The sequence below is a fragment of the Manis pentadactyla genome, chromosome 9 (assembly GCF_030020395.1).
Source record: "Manis pentadactyla isolate mManPen7 chromosome 9, mManPen7.hap1, whole genome shotgun sequence".
Lineage (NCBI taxonomy): Eukaryota > Metazoa > Chordata > Mammalia > Pholidota > Manidae > Manis > Manis pentadactyla.
In genome coordinates, this window is record NC_080027.1 from 21365893 (window position 1) to 21392738 (window position 26846).

At 35.4% G+C, this 26846-nt stretch overlaps 1 protein-coding gene and 1 pseudogene across 1 annotated transcript; one reads left to right on the forward strand and one right to left on the reverse strand.

The window, feature by feature from the left end:
* Positions 1-557: 557 nt before the first annotated feature.
* LOC130684698 (olfactory receptor 10AG1-like) lies at positions 558-1523 on the reverse strand (annotated as a pseudogene).
* Positions 1524-14705: 13182 nt separating this feature from the next.
* LOC130684699 (olfactory receptor 1102-like) lies at positions 14706-15695 on the forward strand. The gene has a single exon (XM_057506585.1). It carries the CDS (start codon positions 14706-14708, stop codon positions 15693-15695), a length of 990 nt encoding a protein of 329 aa, XP_057362568.1.
* Positions 15696-26846: the final 11151 nt, after the last annotated feature.

Genomic DNA, 26846 nt, shown 5'->3' on the forward strand with positions numbered 1-26846 from the left:
TGTGTGACTCATAGAACTATTAATATGAATCATGCTTTGTATTTACTGATATTGATGTATCAAAACCATTTATGAAACTACATTCCCAAGAAGGTTCTTTTTTATCTAAGAAATTATTTCTTATAGAATCAATGTTAGACCAAAACAAATTATATACATATTTTAAATATACACTATAACTTAAAATATTTAAAATTCACTGCTAATGTTTCCTAAAATGACAATTAAAATTCTATAAAAATATAAAGACATACTTTCCAATAAGTGATAGAGTATTTATTGCAATAAGTTCATTACCACAATCCTTATCAAAAGTTCACACTGAGAGAAAATATTGCATGCTAAAATTATAAAATTACCATTTAAGTGATTTATTTGATGAAATACCCATAAATGTAAATATTAAGAAATTACAACATTACAGGAAATAAATAATTTGGAAAAAACTACAAGTGTATAGGCAGAAAAAGAGAGTTTAGAGTAAGTATTGATTGAAATTTCATTATCAATAGGAAGAAATCAATTCCTGCAAGTGACTCATTTTGTAAAGAAGTAAATTATTTCCGTAACAATTTTCTCAGGGCCATGGTGACATCCTTGTTCCTTAGACTGTATATCATGGGGTTAAACATGGGAGTCACGATGGTATAGAAGAGAGAAAGCACTTTACCAGTTCCTGCTGAGTGGCTGGTCTTGGGTTGTAAATAGGTAATAGTGGCTGATCCGTAGAACAAAGCTACAACCATGAGATGAGATGAGCAGGTGGAGAAGGCTTTGGCCCGACTTGTGACTGATGGCACTTTAAGGATTGTGGAGATGATTTTGGTATAGGAGATGAGGATCAACAGAAATGGAACCATAACAAATAACACAACAACTATGCATACCATCATTTCATTTAAAAAGATGTCCCCACAGGCCAGGCTGAGTACTGGGGGGATGTCACAGAAGAAGTGGTTGATTAAATGAGAACCACAAAAGGGCAGAGAGAAAATCTGGCATGTCTGCCCTATCTGGACCGGGATTAAACTGGTCCAGGATCCAACCACCAGCTGGACACACATTTTGTGGTTCATGACTAGAGGATAGTGCAAAGGGTTACAAATGGCCACATAGTGGTCATAGGCCATCACAGCCAGAAGGAGACACTCTGTGGCTCCCAGCATATGCATAAAACACATTTGGGTAGCACAGACAACTAAAGAAATCATTCTTCTCTGGGTCCACAGATTCATGAGCATTCTGGGGAGAGTAACTGATACATAACAGATTTCCAAAAAAGAAACATTTCCCAGGAAAAAGTACATGGGGGTGTGGAGAGCAGGGTCTAGTTTTGTTACTAGGAGTATGATGCCATTGTTCACCAAGGTAATGATGTAGATGACTAAAAACAAGCCAAATAGAAATGACTGGAGAAGGGGAACATCTGCAAAGGCCAGCAGAACAAATCCCATCAATTCAGTTAGATTTCCTTCTGCTGGTTTTTCTTGGGGTTTCATCTATGGAAATGGGAAATTGAGCATGTGATTTTCATTTTTCCTGCATGGATCAATGCTGTTGCCTTAACTGTATCAGGATATCAAGACTGGTTTTCATAAACACTGAAATTGTTTCTAATTTAATAATGTCACTAGTTTCCCACTCTCTCAGGTTACACCTTAAAGATTATCACTCTGCATACTCTCCTGAAATTTCTTTTAAGATATTAATTTTGAACACAATGCAGTATAAAACCAAACTATGCTTAACTAAGCCCAGACTCTGGAAAAAATTGGCAGTCACTGAAAATAGACCCACAGCTTTGCCATGTCATCTCACTTTGAATTAATTGCACTTCTTAACAATGCTATTGTACTTTCCAATTTTTCTCTATCACACTTCAGTAGAACAATAGGAGACAGTGCTTTGCTCATTCATTCTCAACTGTCTGTTTCAACTCTTCATTTCCCTCCCATCACTTGATGATCTTGAGCATCAATGTCCTTATTATACAGTTTGTATTACTCGGCACTTTACCAAATGATATGAGAGAATATTTTATTGCATGTAGGGAAAAAGAACAAGTATTTTTTTGTAGTGTACTAAGTGGGGAATATTAGAGGGATTTAATCAGGAAAAATTGCCTGGAAACATGGATATAGATAGATATGATCAATAAAGAGGGCAACCCTGTGTAAACAGGGACAGCCTGCAGTGTGTCCCTTCCCCGTGTGCATGTGTGAGAGCAGGGGGACAGATGTACTGACTGCCGTGTCCCTTTGTGCTGTGTGCACCTCCACCAGCTTTGTTGGGCCTTGAAAGCACACTTCAGGTAAGTTTCTAAACTCACTTTTCTTCAGATAATGATATTGAGACTTACCAGTGATGGGTAATTTGATCATGTGTACACAGATTTTGTGATTGAATGTTGTGTCTATATTTTTATTGGAACTGAGTTCAAATCTTGACTCCATAACTTATTATCTGAGTGGTATTAAACAGGTGTTTAGATTTTCTAATCGTATATTCCATATTCCTGATAATTAAATGAGATAATAAGAGTAAAATTCCCTATTAATTTTAATTGATTAAATATGATATATACTTGATAAAAATATGATATTACATTCTTAAATCTTAAATCCTTAAGGTTGTGACATATTTTCTAGCAGAATTTCATTTAATAGAGTTCTTGACTGACTTCTTGGTCATTACTTTTTTCCATTCTCTCATTTCACTAGGGCCAGGACTGGTGAAGGTGAATGAGAACCCCTAGGCACCAAACTTAAGAGATCATCTTTTCAGAGCTGATTCTGCATTGCACACTCCTGAAAGGCAGAGCCTCCTTAGATGTTGTTCCCTGGGCACCTGGACCCAAGATCTGTCTCAGCCTTGCCTTTCATTTCTTCATTCTGTCGGTTTGCACTTTGTCCACCAAGCATAGCATAAATATAGTGTCAGGAAGAAGGAATACAGTTCTACCAAGATGGACTGGGTTTGAATTATGACTCCACCACCTCTTAGCTGTGTGTCCTCCTGCAAGTTCTTAATCTTCCTGTGCCAAGGCTCACTTGACTATAAAACTGGCCAACAGTTGTACCAACCCCGAGGATTATTATAAGAGTAAATCCATTTGATATATGCAAAACAACTTGAAGAAGTCCTGGCATTTATAAAAGTCTCTATAAAGGTAGTTGTTATTGTTGCTATTAAAAAGTAAACTCTATTATTCTAAATTTTACCCTCCATTCTAAGCAGTAGGAAAAACACACACATTCATTTACTTTTCTTTGTATCACATGGTTGACGTGGAAATGGAAAGAGATCTTAAAGCTGTCATCAGTGTTATAAAAATACTTTACACTTAAGCTAAGAGTTCTTCATGACTTCTCTGGCAATATTTTTTTTTATCTTTATAACTACTCTGCAATCCAAGAGCACACAGCACTCTTTCAGGCCGTCATGTTTCAATGTGGGCAATTTCGTTTGTATGTCCTTCCTGTCACTCACATTAAGGGATCTGGGAGGTAAGGACTGTGACTATCTTCCTACTTGAGATTAATATAGATCTTAGAAAATGCTGTACATCTAATATGGTGCTGAGTAAATTGATCCTGAATTTACCTAAAACAAAAGATATGTTTTGAATGAAATCAACATTCTTAAAGGGAGAAAATGATGAATATGCAAGAAAATAAAATTCTAATCATTAAGCATCACTTTAATGAATGGCAATTTTTAAAATAAATGATTTCACCTTATTACTTGAATAAAATTACTTCCAGTACTAAAGAAAATTTCTAATATACAAATTCAACTTTGTGGTGATGACATCATCAATGTGTAACGTGATAGAGTGAAGATTTGTATATTTTCAATGAGCAGAACAAGGTAGACAGAGCAGAGAACTACTCTATTTACTCTCATAAAATTACATGTCTTTCTTTTAAGTGTTTGAGTTCTTATCAATCAAATCAAGTAAAATTTTGTTTTCTAATCATTTAATACCAATCCTTCATTCCTGGAGAAACCCAAATAATGAAACGATGTTTAACAATATTCTAACTCAGTTTGAAATGTTGCAAGCTACCCATCCCTCAGCTGTATTTTTTATATCTGATATAAATTAGCAGCTAAAACTTAAAAACAGTATTGAACTTAACATTGTTTTTCATTATTTTGTAAGTCCTTAGATCTATCATTTTGTTTTCTAAAATTAATTTTCTTTGGATTCCCCAATGTTTGTAATCTTATTTAATGGATCGTTTTTACTATAAATCTCCCATTGCAATATCCAGAAGGATACATAAATATAACATTTATTTATTACATTATGTTGGCTCAAAATGAAGTTCCCTATAATATCTATGCCTAGAAAACATATTTGTTATTAGTTTTCAGTATTTTGAAGAGATTCAATATCACTACATATTTTTACTATTTCATTGTAAATTTTGTTTAATAGCTTCAGAAATAATAGGAGTTATTTTAAGAAGGTGACACAGTGCTACTGTATGTTAAATGCTTATTTTAAATTTAACAATAAGATCTTCTGCCTACTGTCAGTTTAAAGAGGTTTGTATTTACCTTCTTTATCTGGGATGTTGCTGATGTTTCTCACATAGTGGATTTAATACTTAAATCTCTGTATGAGAAATCACTTGTTTTGTCAAAGGTATTCAAGCCAGCTTTAAAATATTGTTCCTTCTAAACATAACGTGCTCTTTAAATGAAATTAGTTCTCTCTACCCCAGGGATCTCCTTCACCTGACACATTTAGGTTTTTAATTAAAAGCCTGTTTTTGGCACTCTCCTCTTTTTTCTTCCTTAAATTTTTTACTACCTGGAATACTTTCTTTTCAGCCTCTCCATGGAATAGAATGCACAGCACATCTCATTTCTTAAGTCATGGATAAGGGGCTGAACAACATCATTTCAGACCATCCAATTCTCACCTTATCTATTGTGAGCACTCCATAAAGAGCCTCTGTTCCTAGTAGACTGAGATCTTGGACTTGTTTCTGTGATATTCTCCTCTCCCCTAATAGGTTCCTTGATAACTAGTTAAAAACCATCATGTGAAACAGTTGAATAAATGTTCTGATGACAATTGTTTTATTTTTATATACAAATTGATATGTTGCTTTCTTTGTGCCTACCTCAGCAATCTGAGATGTGGCTGTTGAATGTATTAAAATAGTTGCCCAAATTAAAATTTTCATAAAAGTTAAAAAGAACATCTTAATAGGGAGAAAGTTTTCCTGCCCTTTGCAGCATATCACCATCTTTTCCCATTTTACATCTTTAAGATTTGAATGTTTTCAGGCTTTACTTATGATAAGATGAGAATCTGAAATACACCCAGCAGGGATCATGGGAAGGATACAAACCAAACCTGTGTGGATTCCAGGCTTCACTTCTAGGAGAGACAATTTTTTTTCCTACACTTGGATTACTTAAGAATCTTGGCTTGGAATCAATTTCTCATGAAAAAAAAATAGGATGTTGATTCCTGTTATTTAGCAAATAATGATTTCTAAAGTTTTATGAATATGAATATAAAAATATTTATGAGAGGGAGCTCCTGTGGTCATGTGGTGACAGAGTGACTGGGGAAGTTACCTGCACAGGAGCAGGAGCCCTGCGTCGGAGATCGGGGACGCCAGGGAGGAGCGCGTGGTGACAGAGGCCTCGCGGGATCCAGGGGTGACAGAGCACAGCAGGGGGCTGAGCGGCCAGCAGGGCCTGAGCTGCTGGGGGCGCACATCCCAGAAACAGCTGTGCTGGAAGGGGCTCCAGCGCCTCGTGACAGCACCGTGCGGTGCTGGGCATGGATGGGTATCTCCAGGCTCCTCTGCGGAGTAGGAATAGAGTATATGTGCGTATACACACATACAGAGAGAGAGAGTAGAAAAATGAGTAGAAATTTGTATTTACGACAAAAAAAGGTCCAGTACCAATGAGAATTTGTCATGTAATATAAGTAGCCTACCTAACTGGTGAAATATGGACATATAAATAAATGTTTTGGAGACAACTGGGCAGCCTTAATAGTAAAAATGATAAGCTATTCTTAATACCTTATATTCTAGCAGGAGAAACCTAAATGAGACAGAGATTTAAATATTTTAGAGAGTGAAATGATGAAAGCATTTTAAGAAAAGGTGTTTTCCAATTTGGAGTAAGGAAAGTTTAATTATGACTCAAAATACAGAATGTGCGATGCAATAATTGAAAAGAAAACTGTAAAAATTAATAATTCTGCATGATAAAAAAACAATTCCCCAAATTAGAGTCAAATAAAATTGATATAATGGGAAAAATAATTACAAATGATATCTCAAATAAAATTCTCTTGGCTTGTTCTTATGTATTGTAGAAAGTCCAAGATATAAATAGAAAAATGGACTGTACAGATATGACATTTCACAGAAATGAGAGAAAAATGATCCCTGAAACAGGGACAGATATTCAGCTTTGTTTATAAAACAAAAATTAAATTTTAATCTGAAAAATGATTTAGTTTAGAAAAAGTCCTGAGATATTATTCCATCTACCACTGACCAAGCACAACTGGGTTTACTCTTTGAATCAATCAGTAAAACATGCACAGATAAGAAGTTATGTAGTAACATAATGAAACAAGTTTGTACTTGGAACACACTGTGAACCAAGTAAGGGTGAATAATCATGTGGGCTAACTCTCTCTGACTTAATGAGCCTTAATTTGGACATTGTCATCTATTCTTTTATTCCACAACTATATGGTACCTCTAAAACATGAGTTTTATAATTTATCCAGTTATAAAGTGTTTACAAAAGAAGCTGTGACCAAGTGCATCTTAAACAAATTGAAGTTATTTTTTATTTGTTTAAAGTGTTGGAAATGATATTCTTATTTACAAGTATATCCATTTATAGACGGTTCCACTCATTTATCCAAAATGATTCAGTAGTACCACCAGTCTTGAATCATTTTTTGTTGTCAATGATTATTTTCTTTGACATAAAAGGCAGTTCACTTTTCTGAATTAAATTCAGGAAGAAATAGAAGCATGGCAAAAATATAACAAATAATATTGCATTTTTCTTTTCATTGTAAACATATGTTCATTAAAAAAATGTAGGTATACATATTACATCCTAAATGCTACATATTGTATATATTATATGATGTATATAACATATATATATATATATATATATATATATATATATATATAATTAATAGGCATTCAAATACTATCTTTTAACCTTAACTTAGAGGATATATACATTGTGATTTTGGCTTGTTTTCTTAACAATATGCTCCATTTTTGTACATACATCTGTTTTATTCATTTTTATCACTGTTTAGTTTTCCTCTTTGTCAAATTATCACCATCATTTTCCATTCTAATTGGAGAAGGATTTGCTATTATGAAAGATGCACATGAAACCTTGGACATGTCCCCTGACAGACGTATGCACGCATGTCTGCTGGTACATGCCTAGGGGTAAGATTCTCTAGATAAGGGCCAGCTGACTGCTGAAGTGATCCATGCTGGCAATGAGAGCTTCCACTGTGCCACACCCTTTACACAAGTGTTTTTTTTTTTTTTTTTTTGGTGTTTCGGATGAATCATAGAAACCTTCTGGTTCTAATTTGCATTTTACTAATAGCTAATGCATTACTTCTTTTTGTTTCCTGATCATTTGGATTATCTTCTTTTGTAAATGACTTTTTAGTTCCTTGTCAATTTCTGTTTTTGATTTGGAAGACTTCTTTATATATGCTATATTTAAACTCTTTCAAAATTTTCACTTTAAATAAAATTGACATCTTTTCAATATCGAATTTTCTAATCCACGAACATGTCACAGCACTCTGTTTACTTACTATTCTTCAATTTCCCTCAATCAGCTAGAATTTACTGGGTGGATTTCTGAATGTTTCTTATTAGAATTACCCTTAAGTATTTGATATATTTGATCCTATCTACATAGCATACATTTTTAGTGTTAATTTATGTTTGCTTCTTTTATAAGGAAATAAATTGATTTTTGTTTACTGACTGAATTCAGTAAATATGTTAAAGTCATTTATAAAGTCTAATAATTTGACATCAATTACTATATAAGACGGACTTTATTTGTCAGTACAACAGTCCCTAATTGCCAGTGAATTGGTTGGGGTGGTAGACTAGTCTGATAAATATGAGATTTGAGGAAAAATGAGTTTCTTATTGGTAATACAAAACGTTGTGGATATATCAGAGAGTCCAGCATAAAACAAGCTCAAGAATGAGTAAAGATAATGTACTCATGTATAGTTTATCCATTTACTGATGGCCGCTGGGGTTTTCCAGTATTGAAATACAGTAAGTAAAGATGCTGTAAATATTGCCAACAGGATTTGTATTTATAGGTTTTCTGTTGTCTTGAGTGAATAACAAAGGGTGAGAATCCTGGGTCACAGGGCACAGTATGTTTCACTTCACTGGAAACTGTCGGATTGTTTTCTGAAGTGGCTGCATCGTTTTGTTTCTTACCAACATGGATGAGAGCTCCGGGACCCTGTATCCTCGTGAGCACTTTGTATTGTCATTTATTGTTACATTTGTAAAGTTCTAGTCATTCTGATGTTTGGGGTCACATTGTAGTTTAAAATTATATTTTTCTAATTGCAAATGGCATTGGTCTTTTTTTTTACATGCTTAGTTGTCATCTGTGATGGTTATTCAAGTTTATGTCCAATTTTTATTGTTTATTTTTTCCTTTTTATTTCATATTATTGTCTTTGGAGTTCTTTACATATTCTGGATGTGTGTTCTTTGTCGGACAGTTGTTTAGGAAAGATTATGTATAAGTCTGTGACTGGTTTGTACATTCCCTCAACAGTGTCTTTCATAAAGCAGAAGATTTAATTATGTTAAAGAACAATTTATCATTTTTTCTCCTATGTTTCATGCATTTTATGTTTTATATAAAAATTTCTGACTAGCCCAGTGCACAGATGTTGTGCATTTTTTTCACTAGAAATATTATAGTATTTATTAGGTTTTATATTGAGGTTTAAGGTCCATTATGAGGCAAGGTTTATAAATGTGCAAAGAATGAGTCAATGGCTACATTTTTTGCCACATAAGACTATTGTATATATTCAGCATCATTTTTTTTAAGATTGCCCTTTCTCCATGGATTTTCCTTAGAAGCTTTGCTAGAAATCAGTTGGCTCTGTTGTAAATTCATTTCTTAAATTGCATTTTGTTCCATAGATGTCTGTTTTCACCAATGCCACATTTTTTGCTATTTTAGCTTTATGCTAAATCTTGATCAAATTTTGTTAAACTTCTAGCACTGTTATCTTTTTCAAAATTGTTAAGACTACCTTATTTCTTTTGCCTTTTCATATGATTGGATAATCATCTTGTCAATTTCTGCAACAACACTTTTATAATTTTAATTAGATTGACATTGAACACATAGATAGTTTGGGATCACAATTAATTAGTAGATCCCTTTTTTCACAATTGGGTGGTCTCCAAATATCACTTTTTTTCTCCCTGCCTCCCACTCTCCCTTCCTCCCTCCCTCCCTCCCTCCTTCCTTTCTTCACTCAGATTCCATAGCCAACTTTCCTTAACTACTAATTTAGAATCTCTGGGTATAGGGTACAGGCATCTATGTATATTTCACAATTTTTTGGAAAAAATGTTAAGTGCATAGCCAGTACAAATATACAGATTAGTATGTGGGATACCTAAGACAACACAAGATCTTATATAACTCAAAAATGTTGACCTTCACCTTTGCCAGATCTCTAATATTCTAATGTTCCACTGGTTGAAATACTAGTTATCTGTATATTGCACCATCTTTCCTGTCAATAATTTCTATTCATGTATTTATATCTTATCTCTTCTGTTAAACTCTTAGCGAGCTTAAATGAATCTCTCATACCACTTAGATGTATAGCACTTTAGCATTAAATAAGTATAATAGACTTTATTATCTGATAAAGAGGTCTCTCATAGATTATGCTGTCATATTATTTGATTATGTACCAGTTTACTGTACTTTGTGAGAAGGGAACAGGTTATATTCCCAGGAAGAGGAATCTGGATTTCAGAGAATTTAAGTCATCAACTCAATAACACACAGCTATTTAGAATCAGAGCTGGACTCTGTCTTGTATCATTAGATTTCTTTTCCAGTCCCATGCACATTCTTTTTCCATTGTGGGATCATTTTATATCAGAAGCCAAAATGCACTCATATAAATATTTTTTATCATGTAATTCATTGCTCCAGACTGTTCACTTGTTAACAATGGAGAATGATGAAATCATTTTATTACTTTTATGTCCCAGAAGAGAATTAGTGAGCTTTGTCATTGAAACATTCCCGTGGACATCAACAAGACCTCGGGAACCAGGTTTAAGAGTCCAAACGCTTAATATTCATAGCACACCTTAGTGAGTAAGCGGTTCATTCCCACAGGTAAGAGGAACGGTTTTCCACCATTTACAGAATATTTCAGAAGCTCTAACTTTCAATCTCAAACTAGGTTTTGCTTTAATATTTAAATCTGAGATAGAAATTTCTAGTGAACTCATAGTTGCATTACAATTTTAATAAGGGAATTCCATGGAATATAATACAGAAAGTAGGAAAGACTCTGTACATGTCTAGTTCAATAGAGCTTTAAATGAGAAAAGTGCTTTAATTAATTTAAAGAAATTTGGTGGAAGAAAACAGAATAATGGTAGAAGAAATAAATGACAATTTAAAGTTTAGGAAAATTATTAAATAGAAAGAAAATTAATTATCAACCAGCCATTAGGGCATATGTTATTTTGGGATCATAATTTCTTTTTCTTATGGAGGGATGTAAATGAATTTTAAAGTGATTTGACACCTTAGCTAATTGATCTAGAAGCAACTTCTTTTCGTTCTATGTTTTGTTTTAATATCATAGTCTACTTAAGCTTGATGGCTTTAAAACAATTCCAATGCAAGAGGATGTTATTTTGTATTGTTCAAAGGGATCACAGTTCCAGGATTACAACGTGTCACAAGGGTCTACAATATAGGCAAGTGGAAAGAGCTTAAGGGGTGTGGCAGAGACGCCTGGACTTTAATCCTGGCTCTGCCTACAATCTGCTGTGTCAGTTTAGTCAGTATGTAGGTCTAGCTGGCCCTCAGTATTCCCATCTATGAAAGGATGCTGAATTCGTTAGCTTTTAGGTTGCTACATAGATTACACAACATAAAGTACGCAAAGCTCCTCGCTCTGTAGCCACTTTATGGTTTGTGGTAGCTGCTGTCCCTGCGTCCGTTCTTCTCAAGCTTAGTGCTTGTAAACTGTTCCCGTGGGTGTCTAGCCTGGGCGCTTTCTGACTGTATGGGGGCTGGGGAACTGATTTGGCTGTAGTTTTCCAGAACCATTGTGGTTTGTTAAAAATTTGGGATCTATACTTTTGTCATTCTAGCCTTTTTTTCAAAGTTTAGATATAAACACAATCAATTCTAATTTCCTTACATATTTGTTGACAGAAATGCCTATTTAAAGGGCTTCTTGGATGAGGTACTTGAACTTCAGACTTTTGTCTGTTGTTCCTTTAGTTCCCTACAGTGGAGAAGACAATTGCTCAAATGGGACCTGATTTTCAATAAAATGTATCTTCATTCATGAACCACTTTCTGGTCCTACATATAAGATCAGAGGTATCAAGGGCTGTGAGAAAATTAGTAGGGACAAATTATCAATGGGATTTAAGTAAACACTATAATTTCACTGACATGCACCAAATCAGAAAGCAATAACACAGATGTATATTTTAAGGTGCTTGATACCACAGAATATTGTGATATACTGTGCTTAATTTCATGGAAATAAAATTTTAATATAAAGTGTCATATAACACACATATGTATAACTAAAAGCAGAAATAGTTTCTGTTTGGGCCCATTGACTGCTCACTGCTTTGATGACAATTTGATTTTATAACTCCTTAATTATTCTGTATTTATAGTTTTATTGGTTAAAACAAATTTGTAATAAATATAATTTGGAAGTCATATGCATCCTTCACATATAACTAACACTTCAATTTAATAAAACACATTTTAGTGTATGTCACAAATAAGCACTCTGCAGTCACACCATGTTCATGTGGCTGAGTAAGACATGCACAACAATTTTGGTCAACTTAGTTATTATCCACACCCAGAACTCCTGGTCTGGCCAATGTACCAACTGTGCCAGGCTTCATGGCTCTGTTCTTGTAGCCCCCTTAGCTGGGCAGCCCTCCTTCTCATGCAGCAGGTCCAGCATCATCCCCCTCCGTTCCTGACATCCCTTGCCTACAAAGGACCCCTCTGTCCCTGGTGGCCATCAGGATTCCATACTGCGTCTATCCTAGAACCACTTACACGTCACTTCACAGCTGTGGCTCCCAGCTGTCCCCCTGAGGTTGACACATTTGTCTCATTCATCTCTGGGCATCTCTTTTTTGGTGTCCAAGTCTGTGCCTGACAGAAACAGGTGAATTTGTTGCAATAATGCTAAAGAATAGTCTTGTACAAATACAAGTAGGTTTTTTCAAAACACAAAAAACAACAAAGAACTTTTTCTTTGGTTTGAAGTATAAAGTTACTTTCCCGAGATCATACTAGGTGTTCAATCTGAGATTTAATACAAGGTTTTAGAGCCCAAATAAAATGCTTTTTTTAAAACTCTCCCACAGCTATGCTACTTCAGCTTAATCAGTTAAATAAAGGTTAGAATTGTAATGAAGCTGACAATTCCACTATGTGTCTCAGTCAACAAATAATTTTTAATGAATTCTATAGTAGACCACTTATTCGTTAATTTTGCATAATTTACATATTTTTATTTATTTTCATTGTGTTTCTTCCTATCTGCCTAATTCTTGTTTTGCATCTAATTCTCTTCACTAAATACTTCTGTAGTTAATACATGGATTCTCAGAGGCAAGGAATTTTTAAAACATAAATGTATATTTTGATTCTCAAGCAATATATTAATATTATTTAATGTTGTTAATTTATGTTTTTATATGTTATTTTATTAAAATAACCATTCAAATTAAGCTAGAGGTTTTTTTTAACACATTTGTGCATGTGTATTCTCAGGAAAAATGTGTGAGTTGTCTGTATTAACACAGAAATCAATATGAAGCTTAATTATATTTTTTTACTGTATAATTCTCTAAGGACTAAATAAACATTTTTTTTTGGCTTGGTAGCCCCACAATTAAAAAGCTATTCTATGTATTAAAACAATTTTCCACATGAATCTGGAAGGAACTTTCTGGAAAAATATGGTCCCCTGACTTTCTTTTCTTTCTAATGATAGCTTAAGCTGATTTGCTCATTCTCCCTGATGCATGGTTGTTTCAATATAACACAAATATAGTGCGGTTCATGTTAGGAAAAGAAATCCTTTGTAGGTCATTGAATTCGGCCCAGTCCTATGCATGGCAGGTTTTTCACTCCTTAAAATGACATGATGAGAAAAAAACAAGGGTCATTATGCTGAAATCTTGCTTGTAAATATGGTAAATGCAATATTTAATTACGTTTCAATGACTGAGGCTTTCTCTCCAAATGCTGGTGACAATTTAACATTCTGGTTGGTTGTTATGCACTTTCTTTTCTTCATACTCCACTGAATGAGAAACAGTCTGGCAGCCTAGGGAAATACAGCATTAATAAAATACTGCATTGTGGCTTATATCGTGATTATATTCTTTTAGCAGTCATTTTGATAAATAATTTTATCTATTATCATGTGATGTTTTACGTAACTATAGAAACTTCATTGCTACCTATACAATTTTAAAGAAATAGCCATGAATTAATTTTGATTTGCAACGGTAATGAGTACATGTATGGAGAAAAATCTTGAATTGGTAGTAAGGTAAAATTGGAAAACAGTACTAAAATAAACTACAGAAGCCAAATGTGGGACAACTTACTATTATGTGTTTCGGGAAACAAAACTGTAAAACAAAAAAGCAATAGTCTATTTATGTTTACATACAAGGTGCATCTACCTCCAGAATAACATCTATTTACTATTTCCGGAAGCACAAATGAAATGAAGTAGCCAGAACAGAAGGCACAAAAAATAATTTGATTGGAAAAGTCTGCCTTATATGACTGGTTGACAGGTAAGTCTAACATACCCCAATTCTGGGTAACTTGGGAACATTTTAAAATTAAATAATTTTCACACTGATTTTTATCACTTATGCGCTATCCAGTCACCTGCATAAGTGTATTTGTTCCCATTTTAACAAAAGTGAACATTAAGAAAAGACATTTCATGCAATTCTAGAAAATGTAGGGTTAGTACTCTGGTGTGTATTTTGTAGTATCATATTTAGGGACCTAAAAATTCCTATATTCATTTGTCTCTCTAAACCTTAAAATGATGTATTATGAAAATAAGAAGTAGTAAACTTAACAGAAAATAAATTGTCAATTAAGCCACATAACTTGGCACCGTTTTAACATGACAAATTTAGCCAACAAATGAATGAAATAATTTCTTATTTATTTATTCAGGGTAACGCATCCACTTGGACCCAGTTCACCACTGTCTTTTCCTTCACTGCCAGGGATTTTAATATGTTCTTCTAAGAAACAAACACAACGATGTGATTGGGTGAATTGTATTTTAATTCTGTTTTTAAAACCTGTAAATGAAAACTGAAATGTCAGGGTCAACATCAGATTTACACTCACACGGGACTCAGTTGAAAAATGTGACTGAAGTCACCACATTTATACTGATGGGCTTCACAAATGACTTTGAGGTGCAAGTCTTCTTATTTTTACTATTTCTAGCAATCTATATTTTTACTCTGGTAGGAAATTTGGGGATGGTTATTTTAGTCATTGGAGATTCCCATCTCCACAACCCGATGTACTATTTTTTGAGTGTGTTATCATTCTTGGATGCCTTCTATTCTTCAGTTATCACTCCAAAAATGTTGGTCAATTTCTTATCAGAGAATAAATCCATCTCATTCCTTGGATGTGCAGCACAAATGTGTCTCTTTATTACTTTTGGAACCACAGAGTCCTTTCTCTTGGCAGCAATGGCATATGATCGCTATGTGGCAATCTACAATCCTCTCCTGTATTCAGTGAGCATGTCACCCAGAGTTTATGTGCCACTCATCATTTTCTGCTATGTTGGTGGCATCCTGCATGGTATTTTGCACACAGTAGCCACATTTAGTCTCTCCTGTGCATCCAATGAAGTCAGACATGTCTTCTGTGACATCCCTCCTCTCCTCGCTCTTTCTTGCTCTGACACTCACATAAACCAGCTTTTAGTCTTCTACTTTGCAGGCTCTATTGAGATATCCACTATCCTGATAGTCCTGATCTCTTATGGTTTCATTCTGGTGGCCATTCTGAGGATGCATTCTGCTGAAGGGAGGCGAAAAGTCTTTTCTACGTGTGGCTCTCACTTAACTGGAGTATCCATTTTTCATGGAACAGTTCTCTTCATGTATGTGAGACCAACTTCCAGCTACTCTTTGGACCAGGACATGATAGTGTCTGTATTTTACACCATTGTGATTCCAATGCTGAATCCCATGATCTATAGCTTGAGGAACAAAGATGTAAAAGATGCAATGAAAAGAGTGTTTGGAAAAAATTGGGATCTTGATAAAGTGCACTTTTCACATTAAATATTAAATTAAGACTGATGTTCATTATCTTCCTATCATAAAGTTGATTCAAGTGCTCTTAGTTTATTAGTGTTTTTCTATTTCTCTTGCATATTTTAAAATAAAGATCATAGTAAATCCAACATGTATGCAGTTTTTACACATGCATAAACCATGTCATCCATTTGCCTCTTAGATATGTCTATCTCCACAAATACAGACATAATTACACATACACACATCTCTGTGTGTGTATATATATATATATATATATATATATATGATGATACTGCTTGTATTAGTTTACTGGAACTGCTTTTACAAAATAGACTTGTTGCTTAAATAACAAGAAACTTATTTTCTCACTGTTCTGGAATCTGGAAGTCTGAGATCAAGGTGATGGCAGGTCTGATTTCTCCTGAGGCTTCTCTCCTTTACTTGTAGATAGCGATCTTCACTCTCTTGTCTTCAAATGATTTTTTTTTTCCTCAGTGTCAGTGTCCTAATCTCTTCTTCTTATAATGTCAATATCCATACTGGATAAGGTCCACCCTGAAGGCCTCATTTTAAACTAATTACTTCCTCAAAGATCCTATCTCCAAATACAGCTACATTCTGGGGTACTGGGAGTTGATACTTTACCATATAATTTTGGGTTTATTTGTGCATGCGCACACACACACACACACACAGGCATATATACATGTAACCTTACATTAAAATGAATAATTTTATCTTTCATCTCCATATAACTAAAATTGGATAAGCTCCCAGAGTTGCAATTGTAACTTTGTAATTATATCTGACTAGTTTGAGCAAACAGCACCTCATCCACAGCAAAACCACAGTTCGCACAATCCCAGCCCACTCTCCATGGAGTCAGTAGCAACTGATGCAGGCCGAAGCTGTCTGCTCCTGGATCTCTGCATCTGCAGAAACCTCATTCCAGCCTGTGATCCAGAGACCAGAGCTAACGTGTTCCTGGTGTCATTGCCCTGCTATTTGTGAGGCTGCCTTTCTCCCCCCTTATTATTTCACCCAGAGCACAGACATTAAACACATTTTATTTCCTCACAGAATACAGAGAGTAGGCATTAACATTTATCAAGTTTATACTTAAACTCAAGAATGACAAAAGACAATCACAATCGAGAGAGTGACAGATGGTGGCTGGAAGATTGGGCCCTTCCCACAAGATACCCCTGCCCAGCTTTCTGGGTGTCCCCACAGGCCTGGTCCTGACCCAGCTCTGCCTTTGCTTTTTTTGACCCCAACCCCTCTTTCATGCCCAATGTATCAATAGTTTTATTTACCTTTTCCAATTTTGCTGAGGTTGCTTCCTTCTTCTTGATTAAGTTTTCATATTTTAAAATATTAAATTGTTAGGACCATACATGGATGTCCTATAAGAGCAGAAACACTCTTAATTGTCCGATATCACCTGTAGGAAAATTTTCACATTCTTTATTGATTTTTTTTGTCATTTCATTTTTTATAATTCCTCTGAAAAGTTTTTCAGCATATCATGCATTGTTGACATCATCTGGACATGTCCTACCTGCTTTCTCATTTTTAAGGGGCACTGGTTTGCTATGTAGACGTAGACATTTATGGTTGGGGGGTCAATCTTAAGAAGACAATGACAGTTCTGTATTATAAAAAGTAAGATTACTTGAATTATAATATCTCTTAGACACTATAGGAGCCCCTGAATGGATAAACCTCAGTCGTTAATGAATTCTATAAACAAGGATTAAGAACAAATATTACCTACGAAATATTTTTAAAATTAAAAATCCCTCTTATTGCAGCATTATGAATTCAACATATCTACATTTCAACCTCCTCCATGTACTTTACGGGGAGAACCACTTTAAGCATGAACCTAGTGTTTCCAGCCCCATATGACTGCTTTACTTTTGACTAAGTTTTGCTTCTATATCAGTTTGCTCTTGTTTCTGAAACAGAGACATTTTCCATGCCTGGAGTTCCATGCGCCTTCACTAGGTCAGGAGAAAATTGCTTCCTCAGCATTTTTCCTTAGTCAGGACATAGAAGTAGACACAATCTGGCACAACCATGACTTTGTGTTTTCTAATTCTGAATAATGTGCCCCTGCCATGCCCACTGGTTTCAGAGCTAATACTTATCAGATAGCAGGTGCCAGTGGGAACCATATGACCAAATGATGTTGTATTCTCCGAGTTTTGACCAGTGAGATTGTGACTCAATTGCATGTTTTCATAGAAAAAAATACCTAAATATACTGAAATCAGTAGAATTCAGATTCAGTGATGCTCTGTTTGGTAGCTTACAGCTCACCTTCTGTTTGTTGATCTTTGCTCATGATTCTACTCTGCAGAAGGGCAGAGAGAAGATCCGGTAGGTGAGCCCTATGTAAATCCGGGTTACAGTGACCCAACAGCCTGCTGCCCGTTGGACACGTAGCCTATTGCTCATGAGGACAGGGTAGACAAATGGTCTGCAAAGGGCAACGCACCTGGCATAAGCCATCACATTCAGAATAAAACAGTGGCTCCAAAGACCAGAAGGAAATACATTTGAGTGCCACAGGCCAGAAAATAAATAGTTCTATTTTGTCTACAAAAATCTGTTAGTAATCTGCAGATAGTGACTGATAGGTATTTCCAAGGAAGAAAAGTTCCCAAGGAAAAAATATATGGGAATCTGAAGGGAGGGATCAACCTTGGTTATTATGATAATGAAGCTATTTGCCATCAGAATAATCACATAGGTTATAAAAAACGCCCCAAAAAGAATTCCTTGGAGGTCAGGAATATCAGAAAAGCTAAACTGGATGAAATCCATCAATGTAGAGTGATTTCACTGTGGATGTTTTTGTCCCGTGGTTTCCATCTGTGAATGGTGATTTCAGGGTCTAGAAGTCACTTCAATCCATGGGGCCCAGTTGCAGAAAGGGACATATTAATGAGATGATTTCAAATCCACAGATGCAGGGCACATGTCCAGCTTTTTAGCTTTCTTGTTTTGTGTTTTTGGTGATATATTTCAAATTCAATATCCTCTAATCCTGGTATGTAAATACACATAGTAATCTTAAACTCTATTCTGCTTGCTCATATTAACAAAAGGATAAATGGATGATGTGGTGAAACAGACAACAGTTAGAAGAACAAAACATGTCAGATATATTACGTCCCGATAAGGCCCCTGTAATGTGGGACATTTTCTAAAAAGAAGCATTTCTCCTTTTCAGTCTTGTCTCTTTTTGCTTTTTATTGGTATTTTTTTATGCCTAGAACCTTCTAATCTACAATCCATATATATGATTCATTCATGTGTGATTTGATGATTCCCATGTGAACTTCATCTCAGAATCCTAAAGGGCAAGGTGGTCAGTAAGACTCTCCTCCAGACCCAGTTCAGGCCAGTCTGGGAAAGAAATTTAGACACTCATCAGAAAAATAAGGAATGTTGTCTTGCCAAAAAAATAGAAAACTATTCTATTGAATATATCATATAAATTTGTATTAGACATATTGCCTCACAGTGAGTCATATGCTCAGTTGAAATTTAGATCGGAAATAAAGTAAATAAGATTGTGCAGTAATATGTCCTCAACCCTAGCCTGGCCCCAACAATCTTAACAACTCTACTTATATTCCAAATCTGAGGTCCTTAGGAGTCATTAGATAAGTTTAGAGCCTTTGTGGGATAATTATACAAGGAAAAAGGAAAACAAAATATGCAAGAGAATTTGATCATAGGGATCACACGCCTGACACCAGACAAAATATAAAATCTGCCTCTGCCCACCTTTCTCTTACCTCTAAACATGAGTTTTTGAATATATATATATATATACATATAAAATGAACATATCAATTATATATCGAGGGTCTATATTATGAATATATCAATGTATGTATTATGAACATATATTATAAATGTACAACATATTATGAACACATCAATCAACATATTTTGCCATATATATTATAGTTTATTATGGACAAATTTTAAGTGTGCATTATAAACATAACATATATTACATAATATGTATTCTAAATATATCAGAAAGCACAGTGCTAAATGCAGTGTAGACTTAATCTAATCAGCTTCTTAAAAAATTAATCAGTTTTTAGACCAAATCACTTCAGTTTCTCCTCCACTGTACTGAATCCCGGACATCACTGTTTTGTGATTTTCCATCCAGCCTTCATTAACGCTGAACTGTGACCTTTTTCAAAGACTGTCACATACTCCCAGAACCACTTGTCACAACTTTTTAAGTTTCTCCTCTGCTTCCCAGAACCCAAATCCATCTTCATCTCCTGTGAGAGGAAAGTGCAACTTCCCCCAGCCCCTCTTCCCTCTCACAAACCCCAAACAACTGAAAGAACGCACAATTTCTATGTTTTGTTACTTATTTCTCCCTAATCCTAAACTCCTCCCTTCTTAGTGCAGCAAATCCTCTATTTGACTTTAATTTCTCATAGCATACCCTAACATGAAAGCTCCTTCCTCACTCAAATCTGCTTATGGCTTAGAAATGTCAAGAGTTGAAATCAAGGACCTCGGATTCAAATGATACCTATGTTCTATAAACTGAGACTGAGGGCAGACTCCAAAATCTTTTCTTGACGTTTCCGTCTTTGTTTTATTGGTCTCCCCCCTTTATTCTCCTCTTTTCACATTTTAATAGTTATTTTCCCATTTTATATTTTCTCAGATCTCCCTCTCCATGTATTTTTTCTTCTGATAAATCTTATGCAAAACAACTATAGCAAAGAAAATTGAATTTCAAGTGATTCCAGTATGATGAATGTAGCAGTCAGTATATATATATATATATATATATATATATATATTTTTTTTTTTCAGTATCTATTGTAGTTTATTATGGATAAATGCTAAGTGTGTACTAAATACAAAGTGTTTTAAATACTAAAGACACCAATGGTATATTACGTGCTAGGTTTCTGTCTTTACAGAGCTTACAGACCAGTGGTGAAGTCAGACAGGTAAGTCAGTATTACTCTAGAATGTGTAGAGTCTAGACAGAGAGAATTACAAAGTGATATGGGAGTTTCAGGGAATTCCTTAAGAAAGTAACATCTAATCTGAGACTTTTGTCAGATTTTAGGGTATCACAGAATCATTCTGTTATTTTTTACTTTTAAGAAAAGAGAACAACACACATTCCAAGAAAGAAAAATTCCCTCATTACTCTATTCGGTTTTGTCTTCCAATAGCTAGTCTACTACTTACACTGGTAAGTGGTTTATAAGTGTTCCCTGAGGGAATTTCCACTGATCTCAGCAATCATCCTCCATTTAACTAGATGCGAGTACTTGCTGACCAAATACATTGACATTGAATGACTTCACAGGGAAATTAGATATATTCTGGCAATACACCTTGATTTAAATGATCATAACTTAATTTTCCTTGTTTGAAAATAGAGATGCCATAGTAATAACAGGTAACTGAGGGAACTGTTTTGAGAAGTTAGCATAACTTACATTAACTGCTTGACTTAAAATAAGTTGTAGCTCTATTGGATATTGTTATCATGACCATTATCATACTTACTGTATTTATCACTATTACGTTAACTTACATCCTTTCCTTTCTTCTTGAACTTTGCTTGCCTTTCTCCTGCCCTGGAGTAGCCTTTTCTTAATCTAGGAGAGGAGAGATCATGCGGTATTTTGGCAGAAATATTTAGCTTCCAGTCAATAGACTCGTCTATGCTGGGAGATACGAACCATCAGTAATACCTGGGGAAAAACTGCTCTAACTCACTGGGCTTTTATTTATCTTATCTTATTTTTCTCTTACCTGTGCCAGCCTCCTGTACTTTGATCACATAAGAGAAGTAAACTTTATTTTTATAGAAATATAAGCAAAATGAATTTAAAAATCCACCTCAAATTATATTTAATATCTGAAAGCATCCCCAGAGATAACCTTTGATTATTTTCTTTCCTGAAATTGATCTATTCTCACCATTAACAACTACTGGTATTTTGTACTTCTAGCATGGGGTATTCAGTTCTTCCTTTACCAGTTTTCCTATTTGGGCAGGAGCTAGCCTTGCTATGGAGAGGCCTGCTTATTTGAAACTAGTTTTTCTTTCAAACTGTTGACCATTTTTGAACATTTATTATGTGCTAACCACTCATTAGTACCTTTACCTGTATTATCTTACTTATTGCATCTTGAATGAAGTAAATATTGTTATTGTTCACACTTTGCATAAAATGCCAGAGGTATAGAGAGGTTAGGCTGATTCCCAATATCAGGAAATCAGCATATGACTTAACTGACTTCAAACCCAGCAGTGAAATGCCAGACTGTATTCTTAATCAAAGCTCAGTGGGCTTCATAGAACATTCAATAGAAAATATTATTTTGAATTTAATATTCTGAGTAATAACAAAACTAAGCAATATAAAACTCTTCACAATGGCAAGATGATTTCATAAAATTTATTACTTACAGTCTCTATATTTCAAGTTCAGAGGATTTAGCTCAAAAATGTATCTGATTGGAAGAAAGTGTTTTCTTTGATGACTCTTGATTCTTGAGTCTAAAAAAACACACCACAATAAAATAAGCAGGGTAAAATAAATACTGCTTACCTTTTTATATTATGGCGAAATCACTGTGTGTTGCTTTTTTATAATGAATGTGGTCTTATGTAATGTAAATATTTGGTTTGAATTATTCAAATAATCAAATCAGCCATTCTGAGTTTTTCTTGAAGCTCATACTTGAATAAATCGGTGCAACTTAGGTAGGTAATTATTCACTGTGGGGGATCTCCTGTCCATGATATGTTGCATTTTCAAACTCAATAATCTGCTTATCAAGTGGTAATTCAGAAACTAGCCAACACTGCCCCTGGTTGGATCCGCACTGCACCAAAGACTCTCTCCCTGTGGGATACGGTCTGAGGAGCACTAGCTTTCTGGCCAGGCCTCCTACGTTCCTCCATATCCTCTCTATCCTTAGGGAGCAGAGTAGTTCCCCTGCTGGGAAAGGCTATAAAACATGCACAATCTAAGAGTTGGTCTATATGTATAAAATTTAAGGATTTTGCATTTGAAATTATTAAAACATCATTGCATAACCTCAAAAAACATAATGTGGAAATTACCTAGAGTGCATGCAGCACATAGGTTATGTGTTAAGGATAAAATTTCTGTTCATGCCATGGATAAAATTTATCTTTAGTTATATGTACTTACATAAGAAAAAAATTAGTTTGGACAAGGGGATATCGTACACTGAGTTTCAAGTTGTCTATATTGAGAAGTTGAGGATGAGCAAATGACATTTTGAGTGTTTTAAAACTAAAAGGAGAAAGAAGGCAGAGTATGTTTTTATTGTTGTCATAAATAAAACACCTGTTCATCTTTTAGACTGAGCTGGTATGTTGTAGCCTATGAAAACTGACCTATTATTCCTGCAGGAAAAGTTAAATATCTCTACTGAAATGTTCTCATATTCCTCCAATGTAACTTTAAGTTTGACCCTATGTTACTGTGTTTTAATTTTTATTCCATAATTTAATAGTCTCTCCTTTCATGAACTCCTTGATTCCAGAGCATTTGTCTTGTTTACTGGTACTCATCTACCCTGGAAACCACTATTTCTACTCTCTGTTCCTATGAGTTTGGCTTCTTTACATTCCACATATAAGTGATATGCACAGTATTTCTCTTTCTGTTTCTAGCTCATTAATCTTAGCATAATGCTTTCCAAGCTTATGCATGCTATCCTCCATAGCAGGACTTCCTTCTTTTTCTGACACTGAATAATATTCCATTTTATCCATTCCCCTGCTGATGGACAACTAGGATATTTCCATGTCTTGGTTGTGAATAATGCTGCAATAAACATGGGAGCTTAAATATATTTTTGAGATAGTAATTTCATTTCTTTTGGGTATCTACCCAGAAGTGGGACTGCTGCATCATATGATAGTTCTATTTTCAATTTTTTGAGGAAACTCCATTCTGTTTTCCATAGTGGCTGCACCAGTTTACATTCCCATGAAAAATGTACAAGGGTTCTTTCCTCTACATCCTTGCCAAAACATGTTATTTCCTGTCTTTTTGATAATATTCATCCCAAAAGTTGTAAGATATCTCATGGTAGTTTGCATTTACACATTCCTGATAATTGGTGATATTGAGCATCGTTTAATATACCTGTTGACAATTTGTATGAATTCTTTGGATAAATATGTATTCAGGTCCTTTGCTGACTTTTTAATCAAGATATTCGGGTCTTCTTGCTATTGAGTTGTAAGAATTCCTTATATATTTTTACATTAACTCTTTACCAGATGCATGGTTTGCAAACATACATCTTTCATTCTATAGGTTGCCTCTCATTTTGTTGATTGTTTCCTTTGTTGTGCAGAATATTTTCAGTTTGATGTAGTTTCATATGTCTATTTGTGTTTTTATTGTCAGTGTTTTGGTGTCAGATCCAAAAACTCATTGCTAAGACCAATGTTATAAAGCTTAATGTTGTGTATGGTGTAGGGTAGAGGTCCAGTTTCATTCTTTTACATATGGTTATCCAATCTCCCCATCATGATTTAATGAAGAAATCAGCCCTTCATCACTGAGTGTTGTTAACTGCGTGTCAAATATTAATGGACCAAAGATGGCGGCATGAGAGGAGAGACAGAGGCTTCCTCCGAAAACTGGATATAATTAGAAAATTTAATTGGCGCAACTAATCCTCAGAGAGCAACAGGAAATAGGATGGCATCAGACTGCACACACCTGGAGAAAAGAGCAGACCTCAGCAAATGGGGTAACATACCAGAGCTGTGGCTCCAAGGGACCCGAGCCCTTCCCCCACCCCAGCTCACCGGCAGGAGGAAGACAAACGGAGCAGGGAGGGAGTGAAAGGCTTGGGACTGCTGAATACCTAGCTCCGGAGATCTGCACTGGGAGCACAAACCTACATTTTATGGTGCTTTCATGAGACTCGCATGACTACTGGGTTGGAAAGTTAATACAGACAGAGTTCCTGGGGACACTGGGATTCCAGCCGCTTGTGGAAAGCAGGGATTCATATCCGGCTGCTCTGGGACAAAAACTTATACCTGTGTGACCGGCCCACTGGCGCAGGAAGTGGAGACAGGCACAGCAGCCAGGAGGCGGGAAACAGCTCTTTCCTCCCCACAGGCACCAGTACCGCTCCCCTGCGACAACCGACATTGCTTCAGGGGCTCGGCAGCTCCAGAGACAACAGCTTCTGGACACTAGAGGGCGCTGTATACAAACATGAAACGCCAAAGGAACCTAGTCCAGAGTAAAATTGTTAATACAACTCCCGAGAAATATTTAAATGATATGAACCTCGTGACTCTTCCTGAAAGGGAGTTCAAAATAAAAATAATCAACATCCTCACGGAGGCATGGAAAGACATCCAAGAACTCAGGAATGAATTCAGGTCAGAGATCCAATCGTTAAAGAACATGGTGGAGGGTATTAAAAGCAGGTCAGATATGGTGGAGGAGACAATAAATGAAATAGAAACTAGAGAAGAGGAGTACAAAGAAGCTGAGGCACAGAGAGAAAAAAAGATCTCTATAAATGAAAGAATATTGAGAGAACTGTGTGACCAATCCAAGCGGAACAATATTCGCATGATAGGGATACCAGAAGAAGAAGAGAGAGAGAAAGAGATAGAAAGTGTCTTTGAGGAGGTAGTTGCTGAAAACTTCCCCAATCTGGGGAAGGAGTTAGTCTCTCAGGCAATGGAGATCCACAGATCCCCCAACACAAGGGACCCAAGGTGGACAACAGCAAGACACATAGTAATTAAAATGGGAAAGATCAAGGATAAGGACAGACTGTTATAAGCAGCCAGAGGCAGAAATAAGATCACATACAAAGGAAAGCCCATCAGGCTAACAACAGACTTCTCAGCAGAAACCTTACAGGCCAGAAGGGAGTGGCATAATGTATTAAATGCCATGAAGCAGAAGGGCCTGTAATCAAGATTACATTATCCGGCAAGATTATCATTTAAATTTGGAGGAGGGATTAAACAATTTCAGATAAGCAAAAGCTGAGAGAGTTTACCTCCCACAAACCATCTCTGCCGTCTATTTTGGAGGGACTGCTATAGATGGAAGTGTTCCTAAGGTTGGATAGCTGTCACCAGAGGTAGTTAAACCATGGTAGGGAGGGTGGAGCAACTGATTGCGAGGCAGATGCAAAATTAAATTGACTATCCCCAAAGCCAGTCAAGGGATAGACAAAAAGTACAGAATTTGATACCTAATAACATAAAGAATGAAGGAAGAAGAAAACAGAGGAGAAATAGAAAAGAACCTTTAGATAGTGTTTGTAACAGCATACTAAGTGAGTTAAGTTAGACTCTTAGATAGTAAGGAAAGTAACCTGGAACCTTTGGTAACCATGAATCTAAAGTCTGAAATGGCAATAAGTACATACCTATCAATAACCACCCTAAATGTGAATGGACTGAATGCACCAAAAAGACACACAGAGTCACTGAATGGATAAAAAAACAAGACCCATCTATATGCTGCTTATAAGAGAAACACCTCAAACCCAAAGACATACACAGACTATAAGTCAAGGGATGGAAAAAGATATTACATGAAAACAATAGGGAGAAAAAGCAGGTTTTGCAGCACTAGTATCAGACAAAATAGACTTCAAAACAAAGAAAGTAACAAGAGATAAAGAAGGACATTACATAATGATATAGGGCTCAGTCCACCAAGAGGATATAACCATTATAAATATATATACACCTAACACAGGAGCACCAGCATATGTGAAACAAATACTAACAGAACTAAAGGAGGAAATAGACTGCAATGCATTCATTTTAGGAGACTTCAACACATCATTCACTACAAAGGACAGATCCACCAGACAGAAAATAAGTAAGGAAACAGAGGCACTGAACAACACACTACAACAGATGAACCTAATAGACATCTATAGAAATCTACACCCAAAAGCAACAGGATACACATTCTTCTCAAGTGCACATGGAACATTCTCCAGAATAGACCACATACTAGGCCACAAAGAGAGCCTCATTAAATTCAAAAATATTGAAATTCTACCAACCAACTTTTCAGACCACAAAGGTATAAAGCTAGAAATAAATTGTAC